The 20,782-nt window shown below is 55.3% G+C and overlaps 2 protein-coding genes and 1 non-coding gene across 5 annotated transcripts in view; all 3 read right to left on the reverse strand.

Moving 5' to 3' along the window:
• Window positions 1–3,132: 3,132 nt before the first annotated feature.
• CCDC97 (coiled-coil domain containing 97) lies at window positions 3,133–18,112 on the reverse strand. Its single transcript, XM_020900350.2, has 5 exons — window positions 15,139–18,112; window positions 11,466–11,921; window positions 9,356–9,634; window positions 8,784–8,913; window positions 3,133–6,958 (listed from the first exon to the last, which is right to left on the reverse strand). Exons 1-5 carry the CDS (start codon window positions 15,182–15,184, stop codon window positions 6,838–6,840), a joined length of 1,032 nt encoding a protein of 343 aa, XP_020756009.1. The 5' UTR covers window positions 15,185–18,112; the 3' UTR covers window positions 3,133–6,837.
• Window positions 17,410–17,515, reverse strand: LOC139030138 (U6 spliceosomal RNA). Its single transcript, XR_011482444.1, has one exon. It is a non-coding gene; the product is annotated as a U6 spliceosomal RNA (small nuclear RNA).
• Window positions 18,113–18,206: 94 nt separating the features above from the next.
• Window positions 18,207–20,782, reverse strand: part of HNRNPUL1 (heterogeneous nuclear ribonucleoprotein U like 1) — a 33,850-nt gene continuing 31,274 nt past the window's right edge. For all 3 annotated transcript variants that reach the window (XM_070450820.1, XM_070450818.1, XM_070450819.1), the window contains exons 14-15: window positions 19,983–20,177; window positions 18,207–19,442 (exon numbers count right to left, since the gene is read on the reverse strand). In XM_070450820.1, the coding sequence (XP_070306921.1) occupies window positions 19,326–19,442; window positions 19,983–20,177 (312 nt within the window). In that variant the 3' untranslated portion in view covers window positions 18,207–19,325. The remainder of the gene's footprint in view (window positions 19,443–19,982; window positions 20,178–20,782) is intronic.

Consider the following 20,782-nt stretch of genomic DNA (forward strand, 5'->3'; position numbering starts at 1 on the left):
CCTGTCTTTGTCCACTATTCATTTGCCCCTCCTCACACAAAAACTTCCTTTGCGCTTGTTAACATTCCTTACTCCTAGTGAACATTTAGATTTATTTATTGTTAGGTTTCTTGCTTGAACACCTTGGACCCTATTTTAAGTGCCTTATATTAATTAACTTTTTAAACCACCATAACAAAGTTCTGAGATAAACAGATTGTTAACACCCACTTTAAGAAAACCGAAGCCCAGAGAGGTTAAGGAATTGTTCCTGCCCACTAAGAACCTCCTTTCTGGGGAGGAGACAGACATAGTAGCGTTGGGCAAAAATAGGAAAGCAGGATGGGCTAGGGATGGCTTTGGGGAGGAGGGAGGGCTTCTTGGAGGAGGTGGCATTTGGGACTTGAAGGAAGCCAAAATGGCAGCTTGGGTGAGGATCGGGGAGCGTGTTCTTGGTAGGAGGACAAAAAGCAAAGGCCTGGAAGTGAAGATGAACTTGGGGTAAGCTACACAGGAAAGAGGCCAGTGCGGTTAGAAGGGAGGGGCATAGGGAAGGGTGTTAAGATCTGAGTCAGAAAGTTAACACTCACAGCCCAGAGAGTAATAACAACAATTCTCCACGCCAGGTATGGAGCTTCTAGCTCATGGCATTCTCCCCACAGCTCAAGAAAGCAGGGGTTGGCAAACTGTCTCCTGAGGCAAAATCTGACAGGCTGCCTGTTTCTGTAAATAAAGTTTTACTGGATCACAGCCATGGTCATTCCCTACTGTACTGTCTGTGGCTGTTTTAGCACTACAAGGGCAGAGCTGAGTAGAAACTGTGCAAAGTCAAAAACCTTTACTATCTGACCCTTGATAGGAAAAGCCTGACAACTCCTGCTACAGGGACCATTTGCTCCCCACTCCACAGATGGGAAAACAGGCACAGAGAGGTTAAGTGACTTGTTAAGGTCACACAGCTAGCAAATGGCAGAGCTGGGATTCGAATCCAGGCAGCTGGAGTTGAGGGTTTATGCACGTGACTTCTGCACTGGTCCCACCTTCAAGACCCCCATCAAGGAACCTGTTCTCTGAGGGAGGCAGGCACCATGACAGGGTTTTGAACAGAAGAGGGATGTGATCTGACCTGCTGAGAGGTTCCCTCTGGCTGATGGTTGACAGCAGACTGAAGGGGGTTGAGGGTGACCCCAGGGAGACCAACTGTCCAGGAGAGAAGTGACAGCACCCTGAGCTGGGGTGGCTTTCCCTTTGCTCTGTTCCCGTCCGCTGGGGTCTTGCTGGTGAACTGTCCCCTGCTTCCTCTTTCTCTGGCCTCTCAGTTTCTCCTCTTCCTCCCTGGTTTCAGTTCCCGTCTCTCCCTTGCCCATCTCCTTAATCTGTTTTGGTCAGTGACTGCCCTGATGGTGTGAGTGCTGAGCTTCTTTTGTTGGGGGGTGCAGCGGCTCTAGGTCTGGATGTGTGAGTCCCAGCCCAGCATGTGCCCCCTCCAGCCCAGACCCACGGTAGACATGTGGTCACTCCTCTTGCCCCAGGTCTGGGAGCCATAAAGGGGCGGGGCGTGAGATGGGGGACCAGAGGAGGTCTCTATTCAAGGACGTGTCGCCATTGTTACCAGCCTCTTGTGTGGAGATGCCGGCAAGGACACAAGGATATGAATAGTAGTCACTGTGGCCCCAAGAGGATGTGGCATATGTACGCACACATTCACATTCACACAGAGGTTCAGATATGGGTAAAGGTCCCACAATGTCCCAGTCGCCTGAGTGCCACAGTGGACACACACAAACACCCGTGGGACCCACGAGTCATTGACCGGGAGACCTGGTGCCAAGGTGACACAGCGCCCCATTCCGTGCCCACAGCCCAGCCTTGGAGTTCCGCGGGGACACCATAAGCAGAGACCTAACAGGGACACAGCAAGACGCAGTGACACAAGTTTTTTCTGTGGGGTCCTGGTCACAACCACCGCACAGCAGACAGAGAGGAAGAGCAGTGTCCGGCACACACTCCTCGCGGCATCCGCGCCGCTCAGGAAATGAAACAGTCTCAGGTTGCGACCCACCAGCAGTTACACAAACATCCTCCGAGGGGTCACCGTCACCCACAGGCACAGCGTGCACGCACGCGGCCTGACACGTCACGGCCCCACCCGGGCGCGTCCCACACACGGAGACCTGACACGTCAGGGCCGCGCAGACCGCCGAGCGGGCGGCCGTGCCCACTCGGCCTGACAGCGGCCGCTCCACACGCGCAGCCCGGGGAGTCCCCCACGGCCCTCCGGACGGCGGCCGCCCCGTCATACCCAGACGCGCTGTCACACCCCGGGGCCCAGACGGAGAGTCCCCCACACCCAGACACACCCCCGGGGCCGCGGCCCTCACACGCCCAGCTCGCGCCTGGGCCCGGGACAAGTCCCGGCCGCGCACGGGGCCGCGCGCTCCCGCGGCCGCCGAGCCCGGCCCCGCCCTCGGGCCACACCCCGCCCACCTGCCCGGGCGCCGGGGGCTGGGAAAGCTGCGGGCTCAGCACCTTCCGGGCCGCTCCCGGCACCGGGCCCCCGCGGGGAGGCCGGGCCCGGTCCGGACCGGGCGGAACCGGCCGCCAGCCAGCTGCAGGCGAACCCGGGGGCTCGGGGGGCCCGCCGCTCCCCTCCCCCGCCTCCGCGGGCAGCCCGGGCGGGGAGGGAAGTCATGGGGGGAGCCTGGGTTCCGGCTGGAGCCCCAGCTTCCCGTCCGGCCCCCACGGGGCAGGAAGCGGGGCCGAGGGAGGCCAGCCCAGGCCTTCCTGTCCCCTCCCCCAGACGTGCCTGGGACCTGGGACAGGGTCAGCGACAGAGGGAGAAAAGGGAGGGGGGCGGTGAGGTGCAGGGAGAGAAAATCCCTTTCTCCCTCCATCTCTGGACATCCAGTTGGTGGTGTCTTTCGTGTTTCTGATGTGAATGTGTGTGTGTGTGTGACTGTACTGCATTCGTGGCACTTGCACCTGCTTTGTGTTTCTGTTGTACAGCTGGCCTGCACGCTTGGGTTCTGTGTTCTGACACCATGTGACACGGTTAGTCTGTGTGTGTAAGTTGGTTGTGACCCTGGGGTGTGTTAATGTGTCTAGATCTTTTTTCTCAACACCCTTGCTTTTCTCTGGGTGTAAATTTGTACATTCTTGGCTTAAGTTTGAGTAGACGTGTGTTTATGGGTCTGTGAGAAAAGTGTGTTTCCAGGAGGTATGGTGTGTGTGTGTGTGTTGTGTTTCCTGCTCAGGCTGTTTTCAGTATGTGTGTGTAACAGTTCCCAGTGCGTCTGTGGGCGAGCAGCTTCTGGGTTACATTGTTTCATGATCAGTGTGTGTTGCTGGTATTCTGAGCATGTTTGTGTCTGAGGGGTGTGTCTGCCACATGCTTGCTGTCCTCGCGGTGTGTGTGCGTGTCCATCTCCGGGACTGGTGTTCTCAGCCCCTGTGGGGTCTGTGAGCAGGTGGTGTCTGCATTCTGTGTCCCCACATGTGGGCTGATGACTTCAGTGTGTGAGCAGCTGCGTGGGTCTCTATTTTGCGCTGTCGCTTTGGAGTTTTCGGTGGAGTGTGTGCTCACGTTCACGGGCAGCTGCCCATGCAGGGCTGCATTTGTGCTGGTGTCTCCAGGGTAGGGGGGCATCCTGTGTCCCCAGTGAGGCCGCTGGCGTCCCGAGTGACGAGCCCAGTGGCCTCCGTGCCGAGTGGAGGCTGGCTGTGCCTGCGGCTGCGTCCCCTTGCCGGCCGGTGCCACGTTGGCTCGGGGCTGGCTGTGGCAGGCAGGGCAGGGCAGGGGCTGTGGTGGGCACTGGACCCACGCCCGGACCGCGGTATAAATATCTTGAGCTGCCGGCGGCTGTGTTTACTCGGCCCCAGCCCGGGGGCGGTAGCAGCCCGGCAGGTCCTTGGGGGCGGGGGTGACCAGGCCACAGCACAGTCACTTCCTTCTGGCCAGACAGGCCACAGCCTCGCTGCCCCTTCCCACCCCCTTTCTGGGTGGGGGCGAGGTGGTGACCCCTCATCCTGGGTTCCCAGGGGCCACTAGTGAAATCCCGACCCACACATTCCCGCTGGGCTTCCCAGGATCTGGGAGAGACCAACAGAGGGGGGACAAGGGGGGTGGGCCAGGAGACAGCAGAGAGGGGTAGGAAGAAATGAGGGTGAAGCCAAGAGGAGCAGCTGGGGCGGGGAGCTGCTACAGAAAGGTATGGGGAAGCAGAGATTGAGAGGGAGGGAAAGACAAGGAGAAAGACGTAGGGGGCAAAGCAGCAGTTAGGGAAGGGCCTGAGAGAGGGGAGATGAAAAGTGACAGGGGAGATGTGGACAGAGCTGCAGAGACAGGACCCCCCCCCCTCCCCGCCAGAGAGAAGACGGAGCCAGGGGAGGGGCAGAGGAAGGAGGGGACAGCGAGGACAGGGGCTGGGACAGGTTTAGCTCTGGCGGGGCGCACAGAGGTGTCAGATGGGGGGGTTGGCTGCCAGCAGAGCCTGACCGGGACAGACCGGAGACACGGGGGTGGGGGCCGGATGCCCTCGGGGGGGCTTTCCCCTCCCTGACTCAGCCTCTCCGCCCACCCCAACCCCAGGAGCGGGAGTGGAGGGGTAGGCGCCTCTCTGGGCACCTCCGTGTCTCAGCGGCTCTGATGGGGGTGTGTCTCTGGGCTCCACCTCTGTGTCTCGGTACAGACGCTCCTGCTCCGCCATCTGACTAACCCTAATTCTGACTCAAAGTGCTGTCTCTCATCACTTAAAAAACTATGTTAACAAATTTATCTATGGCACAGTATATCACCAATTTAATCATCCAATGGAAAATGTACAGGTCATCCAGGGCTGATACTTGTGGTATGAAAGACCCCTCACAAGTTGAGGGCGTGAACACAAGCACCTGAGACAAACACCCCACCCTCTTCTTTCCAAACCGTGGGCCTGGCTGATGGGCCCAGGTTATCAGCCTCCTGAGACTGCACTGTCTCAGTGCAGGCCTCCTCTGGCCTCCTCCTGAGATGCACTGTCAGTGCTGAGAGTATGTACCGCACGGGATCTCTGTGATGGTTCAGTGATTCGGGTACCGACTAAACACTAGAAGAGTCCATGCGTCTGTGGAGAGGAAGGACAGTGCCTAGCATACCGGAAAGGCCCCAAAGGCGTTATCCTCTGTTAGCAGCCTCAACAGCTAAGTCTCCTTCAGGTGGTACCCCTGAGAAATGGGTGCGTCTGTCCACTCCACGTGGCCCTGAGAGTGGACAGGCAGGCCAGGAGGGGGGTCTCAAAGACTTGACCTTGAGTATGTGACATCTCCTTTCCAGACTGCCCATGGCCCACACACGGGATGGGACTGAGCCCTTGGTTCCTGGGGCAGTCTGGAGGGTTCAGTGCAGCATCAGGCACCTGGCCAGGGCCTGGCACAGGATCGAACTGCTCAGGAACTGGAGGCTTCCTTATTCAATCATCTCTCTGAACCACACTGACCACCCCCAGCCCCAGCCTCCCAGCTTTCACTTAGTCTGTCTGGCTCTACTTCCAGTTGACCCAGAGGGCAGAGCCAAGGCCTGGGGGTCAAGTGCTGTGGCCCCAGGAGTCCTTGGGGTCTCCCTTCACCCTGGGCTGCATGCTGGAGGTGGCAGTTTTGAGAGGGCTTTCAGGCCAGGCCATGGCCTGGCTCACGGGAGTGAGGGGTCCCCACACCCCTCTTCTCCAACCCATGGCCTGTGTCCTCCCCCCGCTAGCAGCCAGCCCCTTCTGTGTATGTCTGCTGGGGGAGCATGAGCTGAGTGCGGGGCCATGGGAAGGCGGGACGCCTGGGTTCCCACAGGCCGGCTGCTGAGTCACCAGGCGGCCATCTGGCTCCCATTAGCCCAGGGCGGCAGGGGGCTCCATGGGGCCGGCTCTGTGGCTGGCTGGGGGCAGGGAGGCTGGGGCCGGCTGTGTGTATATGTGGGATGACTCAGGACCCATGATAACAGCCTGTGCGTATTCAGGGAGTGTAAACAGGAGAAAGAGAGGGAGGTGGAGGAAGTGAAGGAAGGAAGGGAAAATTGTGGCTGGGAGAGGGACGCTGGGAGGGGAGAGTCCCCCCACCCAACCTGGCAGGCCCGTGGTCCCGCGTTGCTCCTGCCCACCTTTCCCAAACCTGAGTCCCGAGGGAGCGGTGAGAGCAGGTGGCCACTCCCATGGTCTCCCCGCTGTGTGGACAGCGAGGCTGGGTTACCCAGCAGTCAGGATGGGGGATGCTCACGGCCTGGGGAAGGGGCCGGGATCCTGAAACCCAGAGATAAAGGCGGAGAGGGACAGAACCAGCACAGAGGCTGAGAGATGGGAATGTATGGCCATGGGTCCCAAGAGCTGAGTCCACAGGAGACAGAAGGTAACAGGCAAGGAGGGGCACCTGCGAGCCGGTGCACTGCGAGACCCCAGTGCAGACTGCAGGAGAGTCAGGGCAGGGTTTGGGGGCGGGGCAGAGTGGTGCAGCACCGCTCTGGGGTCAACCTGGCCAGCTCCAGCCAGAGGGCCCCCTGGCCTAGGTCCAGGGGAGGATGTTCATCCCGGGCCCTGTTATGGGGACAGGGGCCAAGGCACAGAGGGAAGGGAAGAAAGAGAAAGGCAGAAAGGAGAAGCAGGGAGGTGGGGAGAGACAGAGACAGCAGGAGCTAGAAAGGCAGAGAGAGAGAGAGAGAGGTGAGAGGGGGACAGGGGGGGAAGGGGGATGCCCAGGCACAGTTGGGGAGAGGGCGTGGAGACCACCACCAGCCTTGGTAGTACCAGCAACCGCCCTGCTTTTGCTTAGAGAAAGTCCCTGAGCTGGCCTGTCATCAGCGGCCTCATGAGGGCGGGAGGCGGCGGGCAGCCGCAGCCATCAGTCCCTGTCCAGCTCTGGGCTGGGCGCGTCCTCGGGCTCCTCCTCGTCGAAGTACCTCTCCTCCTCGTCCCGGGCCACGATGTCCAGGTTGTCGAAGTCGGGGTTGTCATCCACGGTGCTGCAGGGGGTGGGGCTGTCAGCGATGGGCTCTGCCTGCACCCCGGCCTCCCCACTTGTCATCCGGTGGAGGAGCTGGGGCCCAGGGTCCCCCCCGAAATGAAAGGCCATATGTTGGCAGCTGTAAATCGGAGCTAACTTACAGTTGGGTTAGGCTGGGTCTCTGAGGGCTTCACACAAAAAAGTAACATTTGCCAAAGCAAGATCTTACAAGTTCTGGTTTCTCTTAAAAAGCTGGAAGATGCGGTTGACACATGGGCCCATGTTCCCTGGAGGCAGCGCTTCCCAACCAGGAAGATTCTCCCCCCCCCCCCCCCCCCCGCCCCCGCCCCGCTCCAAGGAACATTCGTGGTAACTGGGGACATTTTGGTTGTTACAACTTGGGGGGGGCGGGCGCTGCTGCTGGTGTTCAGGAGGTACAGGCCAGGCAGGCTGTTCAATGCCTGCCGCACGCAGGACCGTCCACACAGAGGATCATCTGGCCCAAAAAGGTCCACAGTGCCGATAGGGAGAAACCTTGTCCTCAGGTGGCCAGGGGTCCTGTTGTGAGGAGGACCTCCCAGGCCTGCTCACGTTCTCCGGTGCAGGAAGCCTTGTCCAGTCCAGCCCCCTCCCCTCTGATGAGACCCCTATCTCCTCCTCACCCCTCACCCACCCTGCGGCTCTCTGTGCCCCGCAAGGCTCCTGCTCCTGCCCCCTGCCCGGATGCTCTTCCCCCAGATGTTCGCACTGCCTACCCCTCCCCTGCTGCAGGTCTCTGCTCAGAGAGCCTTTCCTGGCCACCTCATCACCGGGCCCCCTGCTTTTTCTTCCTGGCTCCCTTACCACTAGATCCTTTTTTGCCTTTCTCACTGGAGTGGGATGCCTTTGGACAGAGAACCCTTCCACTGGTTTTGTTCCCTGCTTGATCCCCAGAGTCTGGACACGGCAGCGCTGAGAACCTGGTAGTGAATGTAGGCCAGCAGCTCCCCCCACCACCCCCAACAGATGGGACAGGCTTCTGTCCACGCCACTCCCCACGCTGGGTCTGACTTCCTCGTGGGCATCTGGCTTTATGATGGCAGTGGTGCCCTTACTGGGTGCCCAGGGCCCAGGCACTCTACTCACTGCTTTGTGTGGAACCCTGAGACTGATAAATGTTGAAGTGGATCAGCCAGAATTGCCTCTGGAGCTGGGGATCCTAGACTGGACCAGAGATGCTCTAGTACCAGGGGCTGGCGTGGCTGAGGCAATGAGGACCCCATGCTACTGATAAGACCCAAGGGGCTGCTTGTTCATGTGTTGTGGGGGGTGGGCCTTCTGCTGGCACCCCTGATGTTTCGGACCACAAGGTGAGGCTGCTGCGGGTGACAAAACCATCTATCTTTTTACTCTTGATACTTCACTCGCCTGTGTCCTTTTCCTTGATGGCAAAATTTCTTTTCACCCAGGAGGCCTGGGGATCTTATCCCTGGGGTTGTACTGGAGAAATGAACAACCAGCACGGCGGCGGCACCCGCCACAGGCCCCTCCACGCCAGGCGTTACCCTGCCAGTGACTACTTCCTGCAGCATGAGGAGGTCTGCGGTCCTGGGGACACTTCATATTAGGCCGCCACATCATCTACCTGGACGGGACTGTTTCGGTAGTCTTGTCAACGTGGAGTCGAATGTCAGCCCCTTTCAAAGCCCTCCTTCAGGGGAAGGCAGAGGCTCAGAGATGGGACAAAGCTACTCCAGGGTCACCCACTGACCTCTGACCTGAAACCCCTAGGCTGGGTGAACCCATAGCCGCTGCCCTGTGGGGTGCCAGGGAGAGGGTGTGCAGGGGTGAGGGCAGGGGAGCACCTGTAGTCAAAGTCCCCGTCCTTGCCATCCAGGAAGCGCTGGTGCATGCGGCTGGTGAACTCTTCCCGCAGGATCAGCCTCTCCTCTGAGTCGGGGACCCAGGCCTCTGAGTCTTTGCCAGGTCTCTGGTCTGTAGGGGAGACGCCCAGGGTGGGGGTATATGAGGGGTGCACAGAGAGCAGTGTCCCTCATGCTGGGCGGCCCTGGGACCAGGGCAGTGACCAAGACGGCCCCATCCCTACCTTCTCAGGGCATACATCAAACCCGTGACAACACAGTGTTGTTGTCTGTGGCCTGGAGGCCACAGAACAGGGTGGAGACCTGACACCCGAAGGAGGGCGGTCAAGGGAGGGCCCTCCAGGCGGAGGGAACAGCATGAGCGAAGGCCTAGAGGTGAGGGATGTCCGAGGAGGGGGACAGGGATGCTGGAGAGGATGGAAGGGCCGGGGCGCTCACGGCAGGCAGGGGAGGACGTGCCGTCTGCTCCTGAAGGTGGTGCCGCCAAGGAGCTGAGGCACACAGGCCGGGGCTGGGTGTGTGGACACTGGGGCCCCCTGGCTGCCGGCCCTCACCTTCCTCATCCTCATCCTCCTCCTCGTCCTCCTCCTCCAGGCAGGCCTCCTCCTCCTCCTGCTGCTGGAGCAGCCGCTGCTGCAGCTCCTGCTCCTGGTAGGACTGGAGCAGCAGGTCGGAGAGCGGGCAGGTGGGCGTGCCGGGGGGGCCAGGCGTGGGCGGCCGGTGGGCTGGGGTGCGGGCGCTGAGCTCCTCCTGGGTCAGGTACTGCCCAATGTACTGCTCGTACAGAAGTGGGGCCCGGAAGCGCATCTGCTCGTCGCTGAAGTATTCACCCCCTGAATGGAGGAGACAGGGTGGGCTCGGGGTCAGGGGGCGGCGGGTGAGGCGACGGGCTGGGTGGGGGTGAGCATCTGGGCAGACCTGTATCCACCCAGGTGTGGAACCACACTGACTGGAAGCTGTAGACACACAAGTGTGTGATTTTCCAATTCAGGAATGCAGTGAAACATGAACAGATGTCTGAGGTCGTGACCATGAGGACTCATGAACGTGTGTGAGCACGTGAACGTGACCAGGCCTGTGTCTACGTGTGGACTCACGTGTCCCAAGTTTGTCGGGTGCAGTCAGGTTGCTGGACATTCTGGCCCCTGAGGCCCTGGTGGCCTAGGGCCCGTGTCTAGCTGTGCTGGCAAGGACTTGCACCCCGTGTGTGCGTGCACATGTGTGCATGTATGCGTGCACACATCAGCACACTGCTTGGGCCCCTGCGTCTCAGAGCTGGTGAGCAGGGCATTGTGGGCCGGTACACTGCATACGGAAGCCAGGGTGTAGACAGTGCATGCCTGTCTGCTGAGCCTCCTTCTGGCTGTTGCCTAGACACGCCTGCACTGCTGGGCACGTAAGAGTACATCTGCATGGAGCAGGCGTGCGTGTGCACCGGATCAGGTCTCACAGGGCACCTGCCCCGGCGTGGGCATCCCTGTTGGGCTGGCACCTCCCCTGGCTGTCTGGCCCTGCAGAGGCAGCTCTGTCCCTTAGAAAACAGTTCAGCCTGCCCAGCCCCGCCCTCGAGAGCCCTGTCTTGGGTTCCATCTTGCCCTCCCTCTTACCCCCATGGCTCTGTTTCCGGTGTTTCCCACCACATTCAGTTTCTCTCTCCTTATCTCTCACTGGCACACACTCTCTCTCTGAGTCTCAAGTTTCTCCCTCCCCTCCTCTGCCCCTCTGTCTCCCCCCATCTCTGTCTCTCCCGCTTCCTCAGTTTCTACCATCTCACCCCACTTCCTTCATTCACTCACTGTCCCTCAGCTCGTCATCCCTGCTCCTCATCTGTCACTGTGTCCCTCTCCAGTTCCCTTTCCTATAGCCTGTGCCTTCTCTCTGACTAGAATCTTAACCCACCCTCTCCTTCATTTGCTCTCATCTTTTAACATCTTTTAGTTCTGGTGTCTTTGGTCACAAAGCTGCTTGTAATTACATCATGGTCATAAATAGACCAATGTTACACAAAAATTTTTTAAATTTAAAAATTAAAGAAAAGAGAAAAAGGTACTGATATTTTCTTTCCTGTTTTCTTTTTTCTGTTTTGTTTTTTTTAAAGATTTTTTGAGGTGGACGATTTTTAAAGTCTTAATTGAATCTTGTTACAACACTGCTTCTGTTTTGTATTTCGGGTTATTGGTCCTGAGGCATGCGGGGTCTTAGCTGCCTGACCAGGAGATGAACCTGTACCCCCTGGACTGGAAGGCGAAGTCTTAACCACTGGACACCAGGGAAGTCCCACTGATGTTTTTCTCCACGCTTTTCACGTGTGTGTGTTTCAAGAGGCCTTTCCTGAACATATTCCCCTAGGTTTCTGGCAATGCCTCTTTATACAGTATGAGTAGGGACCTAGTTTTCCTGAGGGATGACCAGTTATCACAGTGCTGGACACTGTGTCCTTGACCCTCTGGTCTGAAATGGCACTAACGTCATCTGCAAAGTTCTAGCCCTTCTCACTGCCTGTCCCATTCTCTTCCCGAGTCCCTGTTTGTCTCTCCCTGTCATGCCCTGTCACCTCACATTTCTGTCTCTGTCTCTCCAGGATCTCCGCTTCTGCTCTTGCCCCCTTGTTTCTACTTCCTCTGCCCCAGTCTCCCCTCCCACTCAGTCCGTGTGCCCGCACACCTTGGATGAGCTCACGCAGGGCAGCGTAGCGGCGGTTACGCAGGCGGGTGCGCAGCGTGCGGGGGCGGGTGGTGCCTTGCCGGGCCACCTCGGCACAGTAGAAGTCTGCGCGGTGGTCACCGCGCAAGTGTCCAAAGCAGCCCAGATGCTCCTCCCGGAGGCCTGTGCGGAAGCGCTCCAGGAAGACCAGCGGCTTCTCGTGGTACAGCTGGCCCAGGATGGCCACCTTCTCCCGCTCTGTCAGGTCGGGCTCGCCCTGCTGCTGGCTGCACACGGGCAGGCGGCTGGCAGCCACTGCGCGAAGCATGGCACTCACCGCCGGGTCCTCCACCTCAGGGGCGTCGGCGTCTAGGGCCCTGGGCGTTCCCTCTGCTGCTTCCGCCTTGTCCTGGGGTCTGGATAGGACCGGCGTCCAGCTCAGCTCCCCCCAGTGCCCAGGACTGGGCTCAGTGCGGCCTGTGGGGAGAGGGGAGATCAGTCACTCCAGGGATGAGAGAGGGGATAGGCGAGTGGGTGAAAGGGACTGAGTGCTCACTCACTCCCTCATTTCACATTTAGTGAGCTCCTGCTACATTCTGGGCACTGTTCTAGGCCCTAGAGAGACCACCTTAAGCAAGAGATTGACACTTTCGTGGGGAAGGCAGACAAATGGAAACATAATTAGTGAAAATAATAGTGTGTTAGGTGGTTCCAAGAGCTGTGCAGGAAAATTAAGAGGGAAGGAGGAGGGTATGGGGGTCAGGCTGCAGTTTTAAGTGGACAGTCAGTGAAGGTCTTGCCAAAAAAGTGACATTCCAGTAGAGACCTGAGTTTGTCAGGGACTGAACCATGAGATTTCTGTGGGAAGTGGCAGAGGAAAGAGCCAGTGAAAAGGCCCCGGGAGAGAAGTGTGCCTGGTGTGTTTCCTTAGTCCTTGACCACTTCATTCACTGATTCACTCAATTTTGCCTTTTCCCTTGTTCATGAAATCATCAATACATTCACTAACTCGTTCACTCATTCATTCATCCTTCTCTCCTACTTATATACATCCATCCAACCACTCTTCAGCAACTCTAAATCTATGCTGGGCCCTGAGCTGGGCAATGCTGAGGATCCACTGAGGGATCCAAATCAGCTCCCAGGGAGCACCTGGTTTGATGGGGAAAGACAGACAAGGTCAAAGACAATACAGGCACTGGTAACAGAAAAGCTGAGGGCTGGGCAAACCTTGGTGAGAGCTGTTTCTCAAAAGTGGTGGGAATTGGAGCAGGGCTACAGCAAGCAGGAAATAAGTGAAGAGCGGAAGTATAGACAACTCCTTTAGGTAGCTTGACTGTGATGGGAAAGAGAAAGAGGGTGGTGGTTGTAAGTGCAGTGGGCTTCAGGGAACGTTTTAATCACTGAGGCAAGAGAAGACTGGGCTGGACCATGTAAGGGGCTGTGGAAGAGAGGCTAGGTTAAAAAGATGCTTGAAAGGCTGACTAGGACAAATCATGGGATTGAAGGGCTGGGAGGTAAGGAAGGCATTCAGTTAAGGTCCAGGCCTCTGGCCAGTAAACTGGTCAAACTGTCCCTGACGCAGAGGCATGGATGAGGAGCAAGTTTGGGGGAAGATGTTGAGACCAATTTGGGACATGGATGGTATGACAGGCCCAGGAGACACCCAAGGGGAGGCATTTATGAGACTGCTGGTACCTGGAACTGGAGACTTCTCAGGAGAGAAGTGTTTCGCTGAGGACAGAGTTACAGAAGTCGTCAGAGCCAAGGAAAGCAGTGGAGCTGAAGGAAATAAGTCACGGGGAGGATACAGGAGAGTGTGTGAGGGATGAAAAGAGAGGAGGGACTAAGAAAGAGCCATGACTGGATGGGAAGGAGGCTGTGAGACGCTAAAAATGGCCCCCCAATATAGCCACATCTTAATTCCTGGAACCTGTGAATGTTAAGCTTACATGGCCAAAAAACCCCCACAAAACTCAGAAGGTCTTTGCAGATATGATTAAGGTATGGACCTTGAAATAAGGGGATTCTCTTGGATTATCCTGGGGGGCCCTAAATGCCATTACAAGTGTCTTATCAAAGGGAGATTTGATGCACCCTGAGAAGGCAAGGTGAAGACAGCAGCAAAGACTGGAGTGATATGGCAACAAACCAAGGAATGCCAGGAGGTGCCAGAAGCCAGGAAAGGTGAGGAATGGGTTCTCCCTTAGAGCCTCCTTGGCCCTGCTGACACCTTGATGTCAACTCAATGATACTGATTTCAGACTCCTGGCCTCCAGAACTGTGAGAGAAGAAATTTCTGTTGTTTTAAGCCACCCAGTTTGTGGTCGTTTGCTACAGCAGCCATGGGAAACTCATGCTGGCTGAGCAGGAGGAGCCTGAGAGATAGGAAGGAAATCAGAAAGAATGGTGTCATAGAAACCAAAGAAAAACTTTCAGTAAAGACAGAGGGGTCAATGGCATCAAATTCTGCAAGTAGTTTAATTAGAAAAAAAAAACCCCGAACCGGGCCATGTGGTTTAACTACAGAGTGGAGCTTCCTTGGTGGTACAGTGGTTGAGAGTCCACCTTGCAATGCAAGGGACACCGGTTTGATCCCTGGTCCGGGAAGATCCCACATGCCTTGGAGCAAATAAACCCGTAGGTCAGGACTACTGAGCCTGTGTTCTGCAACAAGAGAAGCCACCACAGTGAGAAGCCCATACACTGCAACAAAGAGTAGCCCCGGCTCTCCACAACGAGAGAAAGCCTGTGTGCAGAAACCAAGAGCCACCCCAGCCATAAATAAATATATAAATATTTCTTAAAAAGAAAACAAACTACACAGGGAGGTCACTGGGGACCCTAATCTGTGCAGTTTCTGAAGATAAAAGCCAGACAGCAGTGGGTGGGAAGAGGAGACAAATGTAAATGACTCTTTGGAGAAGATTAAATGGTATCTGGAAGGCAGCATGGAATCAAGGGATAGCTTTTTAGGTTAAAACTTTTTTATTATGGAGTATTTTAAACACGCACAGAAGTAGTACAATGACCTCCCCCCCCACCCCAATATACTCATTATTCAGCTTCAACAATGGCCAGTTCTTGGCCTGTGATGTTTCAACCAACCTCCTAACCGCACCTCACCCCACATACCCTGAAGCACCAGGATAGAATTTGGATGATAAAAACAAAAGCATTTTAGGTACTGATGGGAGAGGCATCAGGAGAAATAGAGATTGAAAACGCAAAAGGGAGCACAGAAATGGATTAACGACCCTGAGTAAGCAGATGGGACTATGGACTTTCGGGAAAGGGAATTAGAATGAAATGCGGGGAGGCGTTAGCAAATAAGAGTTTGCGTGTGAGGGGAGGAGTCAAGGGAAGGAGGTAACATGAGAAAGCAAGGTTGGTTAAGATACAGGGAGAGTTAGGCCGGGACAGGGACAGGTTTGCTAGCCTGAGTTAGCCTGGTAAGGAAACGGGTTAGCCCACAAGAAAAGAGCTGGAAGAGGTTAATTTCGGGGGAGGCGATGGGATAAAAGAGGTCAGCCCGCAAAAACAGGGGTTAATCTGGACAAAGAGGTGAAGACAACAGGTAAGGCCGAGGGCAGGTGCCCTCTTTATACAGTCCTCCTTCACCTTCAAGGGGAAACATTTCCCAGTGACACTGCAGCCCCACCCTCCTGCCACCTCCGCGCGGCCAGGACCTCACCTTCACCAGTTTCCCTCGCCGCAGTCGCGGTCGTTACGGCCTCCATCTCGATTCTCTATCTGTTACCCGCCGTGGCGAGGTCCTAACACCAATTCCGGACGCAGGTCTCTAGAGGCCACTTCCGACTGAGTACTTTCCTGGGACCGGGTGCTCCACGGCACCAGGAACCAAAGTTCCGGGACAAAGGCAGCCCTTTTTGTGCGCACGCGTGCTGCTGTCTGGCCCCGCCCACCCCAGCAGGGCAGGAAAAGGGCGCCAGGGTCAGATAGGCTCTTCCGTGCCACCCCCACCAACCTGAACCGCTAGGAAATTGTGGGGTATCAGGAGGGAAGCACTGTTTAACCCGTGCATTACTGACCCCAGAGCCGAGCATGCTTCATTTGGGAATGGATGAATCACCATCCTTCATGACCTCTGAGTGCTTGGGCTCTGGTTGACCTCAGTCTATCCTCTTCACCACCTCAAAGAATATTTGCTAAGTCTTGTAGCATGCCTGTCATCACACCCAGTCCCTGGTTAGCATGATTGGTGGTGAGATTAGAGACTGAACGTCTCACTTTGTGTTTCCAGGACCTGAAGAATCTGCAGGTGTGGAAAGGCGACCTTGGTCTTGATTTGCCCTAGGTGATGGGTAAGGACTGGTCAAGACTAGCATTCAAGTGCCCAGTGACCGAATGGGCAGGGCTGATGGACCCACAGGTTCAGCTAAGGGAGCTGTCCATCCCAGCCTGGAGAGCCCAGGGAAAGTGTCTTTCTGGGAGTAAAGGATACCCTGAGACCTGAAAAATGAGCAGGAATTAGGGCAAGAGGGAGGTAGAGAAAGGTCTCATGTAGGAAGTGGGCAAGGCAAAGCCCTGGAAGGGAAGGCAGGTATCCATAGTTCTGTTTGCTGCAAGGACTTCAGTATGGTCAAGGAATAGGAAAGTTCTAACTTGGCCCTGAGCAAACTGCAAGGATCGGAGAATCTCATGAATCTATACAAAGTTCCAAGTACACGTGGGTTTCCAAGGCAGAAGTTCATGGCATTTAGAGCCTAAAAGGGATTTGTGACTCTCCCTGAACAGCCTAGTGGCCTGAAGTTTGAAAGAGGAATGGCAAAAGATAAAGGCAGTGAGGTCACCAGGCCCAGGCATATGGGCCACGTAAGCCGAATTAAGTAGCTTGAGCTCCTTTATCCTGTGGAGAGCTAGAAGAGGGTGAGGGCATCAGGGTAAGGGACTGGAGGACAGCGAGATCTGTGAGGAGGCTGATGCAGTAACCCTGATATTATGGCTGAAAGCAGAGGAATAACTTCCTATTTGCACTCCCAGGATAAGGATCTGGAGCAAAGTGACTCAGTTGCTGCTTGGAATAGATGGGGACTGACCACACTTAGATGTTGCCAAGAGAGGCCAGCAGAGGGCACTCTTGCCCAACACATGGACCTGCGCCTGGGGGAACTCCCAGCCTAGGCCTCAGGCCCTCTCAGCAGGGAGGCCACTTTAGGGTCACTTGTAGCCCAGAAAGGCATCAACCTTGGCTCCATCTCATGTCAGATGCCTCACATTTGACCTCAAAAGTAGTCAACCTTCCTCCTCCCTTTTTTTATAGCCCATGTCCCCTTCAGAAGGCTCTGAGATAGTTCTGTGAAGGAAGAGGTGGGGCTGAACTGGCTCCTCCTGCGTCCCAGTCTTGTCCTCAAAAGGGGCCAGGAGCACAGCATGCCAGAGGGAATGAAGGAATGACTCAAGTTGCCAGGGAAGGACAGGCTGTGGGGATGCAATCTTTTATTCCAGATCATTCCCACTTAAAATTTTCCTTCTTCAGGAAGCCCTTACAACACCCCTCACCCACCCCAAGCTCTGAGCTGACCTTGATGCTGTCACCATTCCACAAGAGGTCTGTCACCTCTGGACTGGGAGCCCCTTGAGGGCAGGGTCCAAGACCACCTTGGTCATGCTGTGTTCTTAACACTGTCCAGAATGGGTGGATAAGGAACACAGCAAGAACTGACACTTACTAGCTGAATACATTAGTTCCTGGAACCCCACTAGCCTGATCCAGGAGCAGTCAGGAACCATCTTAAGTCCAGCAACCAGGCCAGACCTAATGTAGATGGGCAGTCACACCAGGGGGTGACCCTAACAGTCCAGCCCTAGTTCCCAAACACCGGCCCTACCTTGCTTTCTGCTGAGGGACCTGTTACGTCCTTTCTATTCACAAATTCTGGGAGAGACTGGGGGCTATGGGTGGACTGAAAGGGGCAGAAACCAGAGAACCACTTTATTTTTTTAAAATATGGAACGCTTCACGAATTTGCGTGTCATCCTTGCACAGAGGCCATGCTAATCTTCTCTGTATCGCTCCAATTTTAGTATATGTGCTGCGAAGCGAGCACCAGAGAACCACTTTAAAAGTGAACTAGTGCTCCGGCCTGGTGCACTGGGAAGACCCAGAGGGATCAGGTGGAGAGGGAGGTGGGAGGGGGGACCGGGATGGGGAATACATGTAAATCCATGGCTAATTCATTTCAATGTATGACAAAAACTACTGTAATGATGTAAAGTAATTAGCCTCCAACTAATAAAAATAAATGGAAAAAAAAAAAAGTGAACTAGTGGATTTCAAACTTGAGGGCCCCAGGTTTAATGGGGCACACCAGCACTGAAAATGGGGAAAGGCACACAAATCCCACCAGTCCATCCTAAAGGAGATCAGTCCTGGGTGTTCATTGGAAGGACTGATGTTGAAGCTGAAACTCCAATACTTTGGCCACCTGATGCAAAGAGCTGACTCATTTGAAAAGACCCTGATGCTGGGAAAGACTGAGGGCAGGAGGAGAAGGGGACAACAGAGGATGAGATGGTTGGATGGCATCACTGACTCGATGGACATGGGTTTGGGTGGACTCCGGGAGTTGGTGATGGACAGGGAGGCCTGGTGTGCTGCGGTTCATGGGGTCGCAAAGAGTCGGATACGACTGAGCGACTGAACTGAACACAAATCCCATAGTAAGTATTTAATGAATGAGTAAATAATGTCCCCTTGTAAAGGCCCCCACCCCAAGTAAAGGCCAACTGCAGTAACACTTCAGGGTTGAAACCCTGCTTCCTTCCTGCTAGGAGGTGCCATGTCATTTATTGAAAACAAAACAAAACAAAAACAAAACAAAACAGGGCAAACACATTTCTTAATAAGTGCAGTTTGTTAAAAGTTCTGTTAAAACATATGGGGTCAAGGGGAAGTAAAAATAATCAGAGGATCACTGTAGGAAAAACCTTTAGGTCTGGCACTGGGAGACCTCTGGAGAGGAGCAGTGGGAGAAACTTCATGTTCTGAAGGGTAGGAGCCCCCCAACTCCCTTCTTCCCTCTCACCCGCTTAATCCCACCAGAAACTACCAAGACGCCTGGAATAAAAGGTTTCAAGTTCAATAGTCACACTCTCTCCAAATACAAAAAGCAGGTACAATTCAACTCAACACAGAAGCTTGTGTGCAAAGTTACGGGAAACTGAGACATTGTATAAAAAGTTAGGTTAAAGATGATTCTGTGGTTTTGTTTTGTGTGTGTTTTGAGGGTGTGGCTCTTCCTCTGTCACCTGAACTCAGCAAAGAAATGGTTATTCTGATGAAATATCAACAGCCGACCCACAGTAAAAACGGACAAGTTCTAAAAATTAAAAAAAAAAAAAAAAAAGCATAATTACAAAAAAAAAAATCTGTCACTGCTTCCTCCCTCTGCATTTTGCTTTTTAAAACTTGTGTTTTTTTAAGTTTTTGATTTTTTTTTTTTAAATCCTGAAAAGTAGACAGTAAAACAGCTCCTGGAAGAATTTACAACCAACTGCATGAGAGTCTGGGAAGCTGAGGGGCTAGAGCAGGGCTGGGAGGAGAGGACAGGAAGGGGCCCTCCCCTCAGCCCTGTAGCCTTACTGTACGACCAAGGCAAGGGATGGGGGTCTTTAGTCAAAAAGTAGGAAGGGAGGAAGGAAGAGGAGGGTAGGGGGACGAACAGAAAGTAAAAGGTCATTGTTGCCTGTTTGAATCCAGAGGAAATGCCCGGCCCTGTGTGGGGGAAGAGCCCCTCAGAGGGGAGGCAGCCCTGGGAGGACCCATCCCCAGCACCACGGGACCCGGTGGGGGTGGACGAGGAGGGTCGAGGTGGGCGCTGGTGGAGGAAGCCGGCAGGGGCCTCCAGGACACACTGGCTACTGTGTGCTTGTGCCCCCCTGTGTGTTCCCGGAGTAGCTCCCGTAGTCATAGCTCCCGTAGAACGGCGGCCACTGGCCCTGGTTCTGATAGTACTGGTTCCACTGCTGGGCGTACTGAGGAGAGAAACCAAGAACACCACGTGTTCATCCAGACCCGCATCCGGCTCCTCCCCGCCAGCCCCCCCCCCCCCCCGCCCCCGCCATGGTACAGTGACGACAGTCAACACACAGGAGTCCTGACAGAGAAACCGAGGTAGCTTGGGAGGACAAGTGAATGACCTGATGGAGCACGGGTGGGCAGTTAAGAGATTGAAGTCCAGGTCTCCTGGCTTGCCAACCTACTGCCCGTTCAGGTATAGCTATACCGTGTTATACCACGATCAAAATACTCAAAGATAGGTCTGGTGGCCTAGCATCAACCAAGCAGAATGGACACTGGCCATGGTGCTGAAGCAGGGTTTGCCCCCTTTGCTTGCTGCGCTGGGCGAGGAACCAGAATGGCAGTTCCTTCATACAGCAGCAGTGTGGCAATGGTCACCAAAGGAATGGCTATACTAGATGGACCCCAAAAGACTGCCCATCATTTTAGGGAAGAGTCTGGGAATACACATCCGTGTGGGGCCCCATTCTACCTTCCCTGCTTCTGGCACTTACCTGTTGATACTGGTTATAGCTGGGCTGAGGGTAGGTCTGTGCCGCGGGGGGCGGTGGTGGGGTGTAAGGGGCTGGACTGTAGCCGCCGTAGCTCCCATAGTTGTAGGCAGGTGGTGGAGGAGGTGGAGGTGGTGGGGCTGTGTAGCCCTGGCTGTACCCTCCCTGGTTGTAGGGAGGCGGCTGGCTGTAACTCGGCTGGAAAGCAGGAGGGGAAAAAAAAACAGGTCTCTGTGAAATAGCTAGCTCAGCTGGAATGGAGGAAGGGCCTGTGTATGCAGTGAGCCCACAAAGGAATGTCCCCCTGGGGAGGCTGTTCGAGGGCTAAGAAGGGGGTGGGTCAGCTCTGTGACCGGGCAGGACAGGGGAGGGTGCAGAGCTCTATCCTGGACTCAAATCCCAGGCCTGAGACCTCGGGAGCAAGGGACACAGCATCTCTTGAAAACGTAGGTGTTTCCCTACCCCCTGCCCTTGTAAAATGAGAATTACAACAGGACTAACCCTTTGGACTGTGTTGTATATTCAGTATGCTTATGTGCACACTCCATTGAACACAATAAACAGTGGTATTTGTTACAGGAAGACCAGCTAAGGAAAACAGTAGTGGCAATTTCCTAAGTGCTCCCCATGTCCAAGCTGTATCCTTAACTCATCTGACCCCTGATCAACTCTCTGAGGTAGGTTCCATTGGCTTTGTTTTATAGAGAAGGAAAGTGAGGCCAGGGAGGTGAAATCAACAGGGCCCAAGTCACACGGGCAAAAAGTCATGACTTGCCTCCAGGTCCACCTATTTCCACAGCCTT

Source organism: Odocoileus virginianus, chromosome 20 (genome assembly GCF_023699985.2).
Source record: "Odocoileus virginianus isolate 20LAN1187 ecotype Illinois chromosome 20, Ovbor_1.2, whole genome shotgun sequence".
In the NCBI taxonomy this organism is placed as follows: domain Eukaryota; kingdom Metazoa; phylum Chordata; class Mammalia; order Artiodactyla; family Cervidae; genus Odocoileus; species Odocoileus virginianus.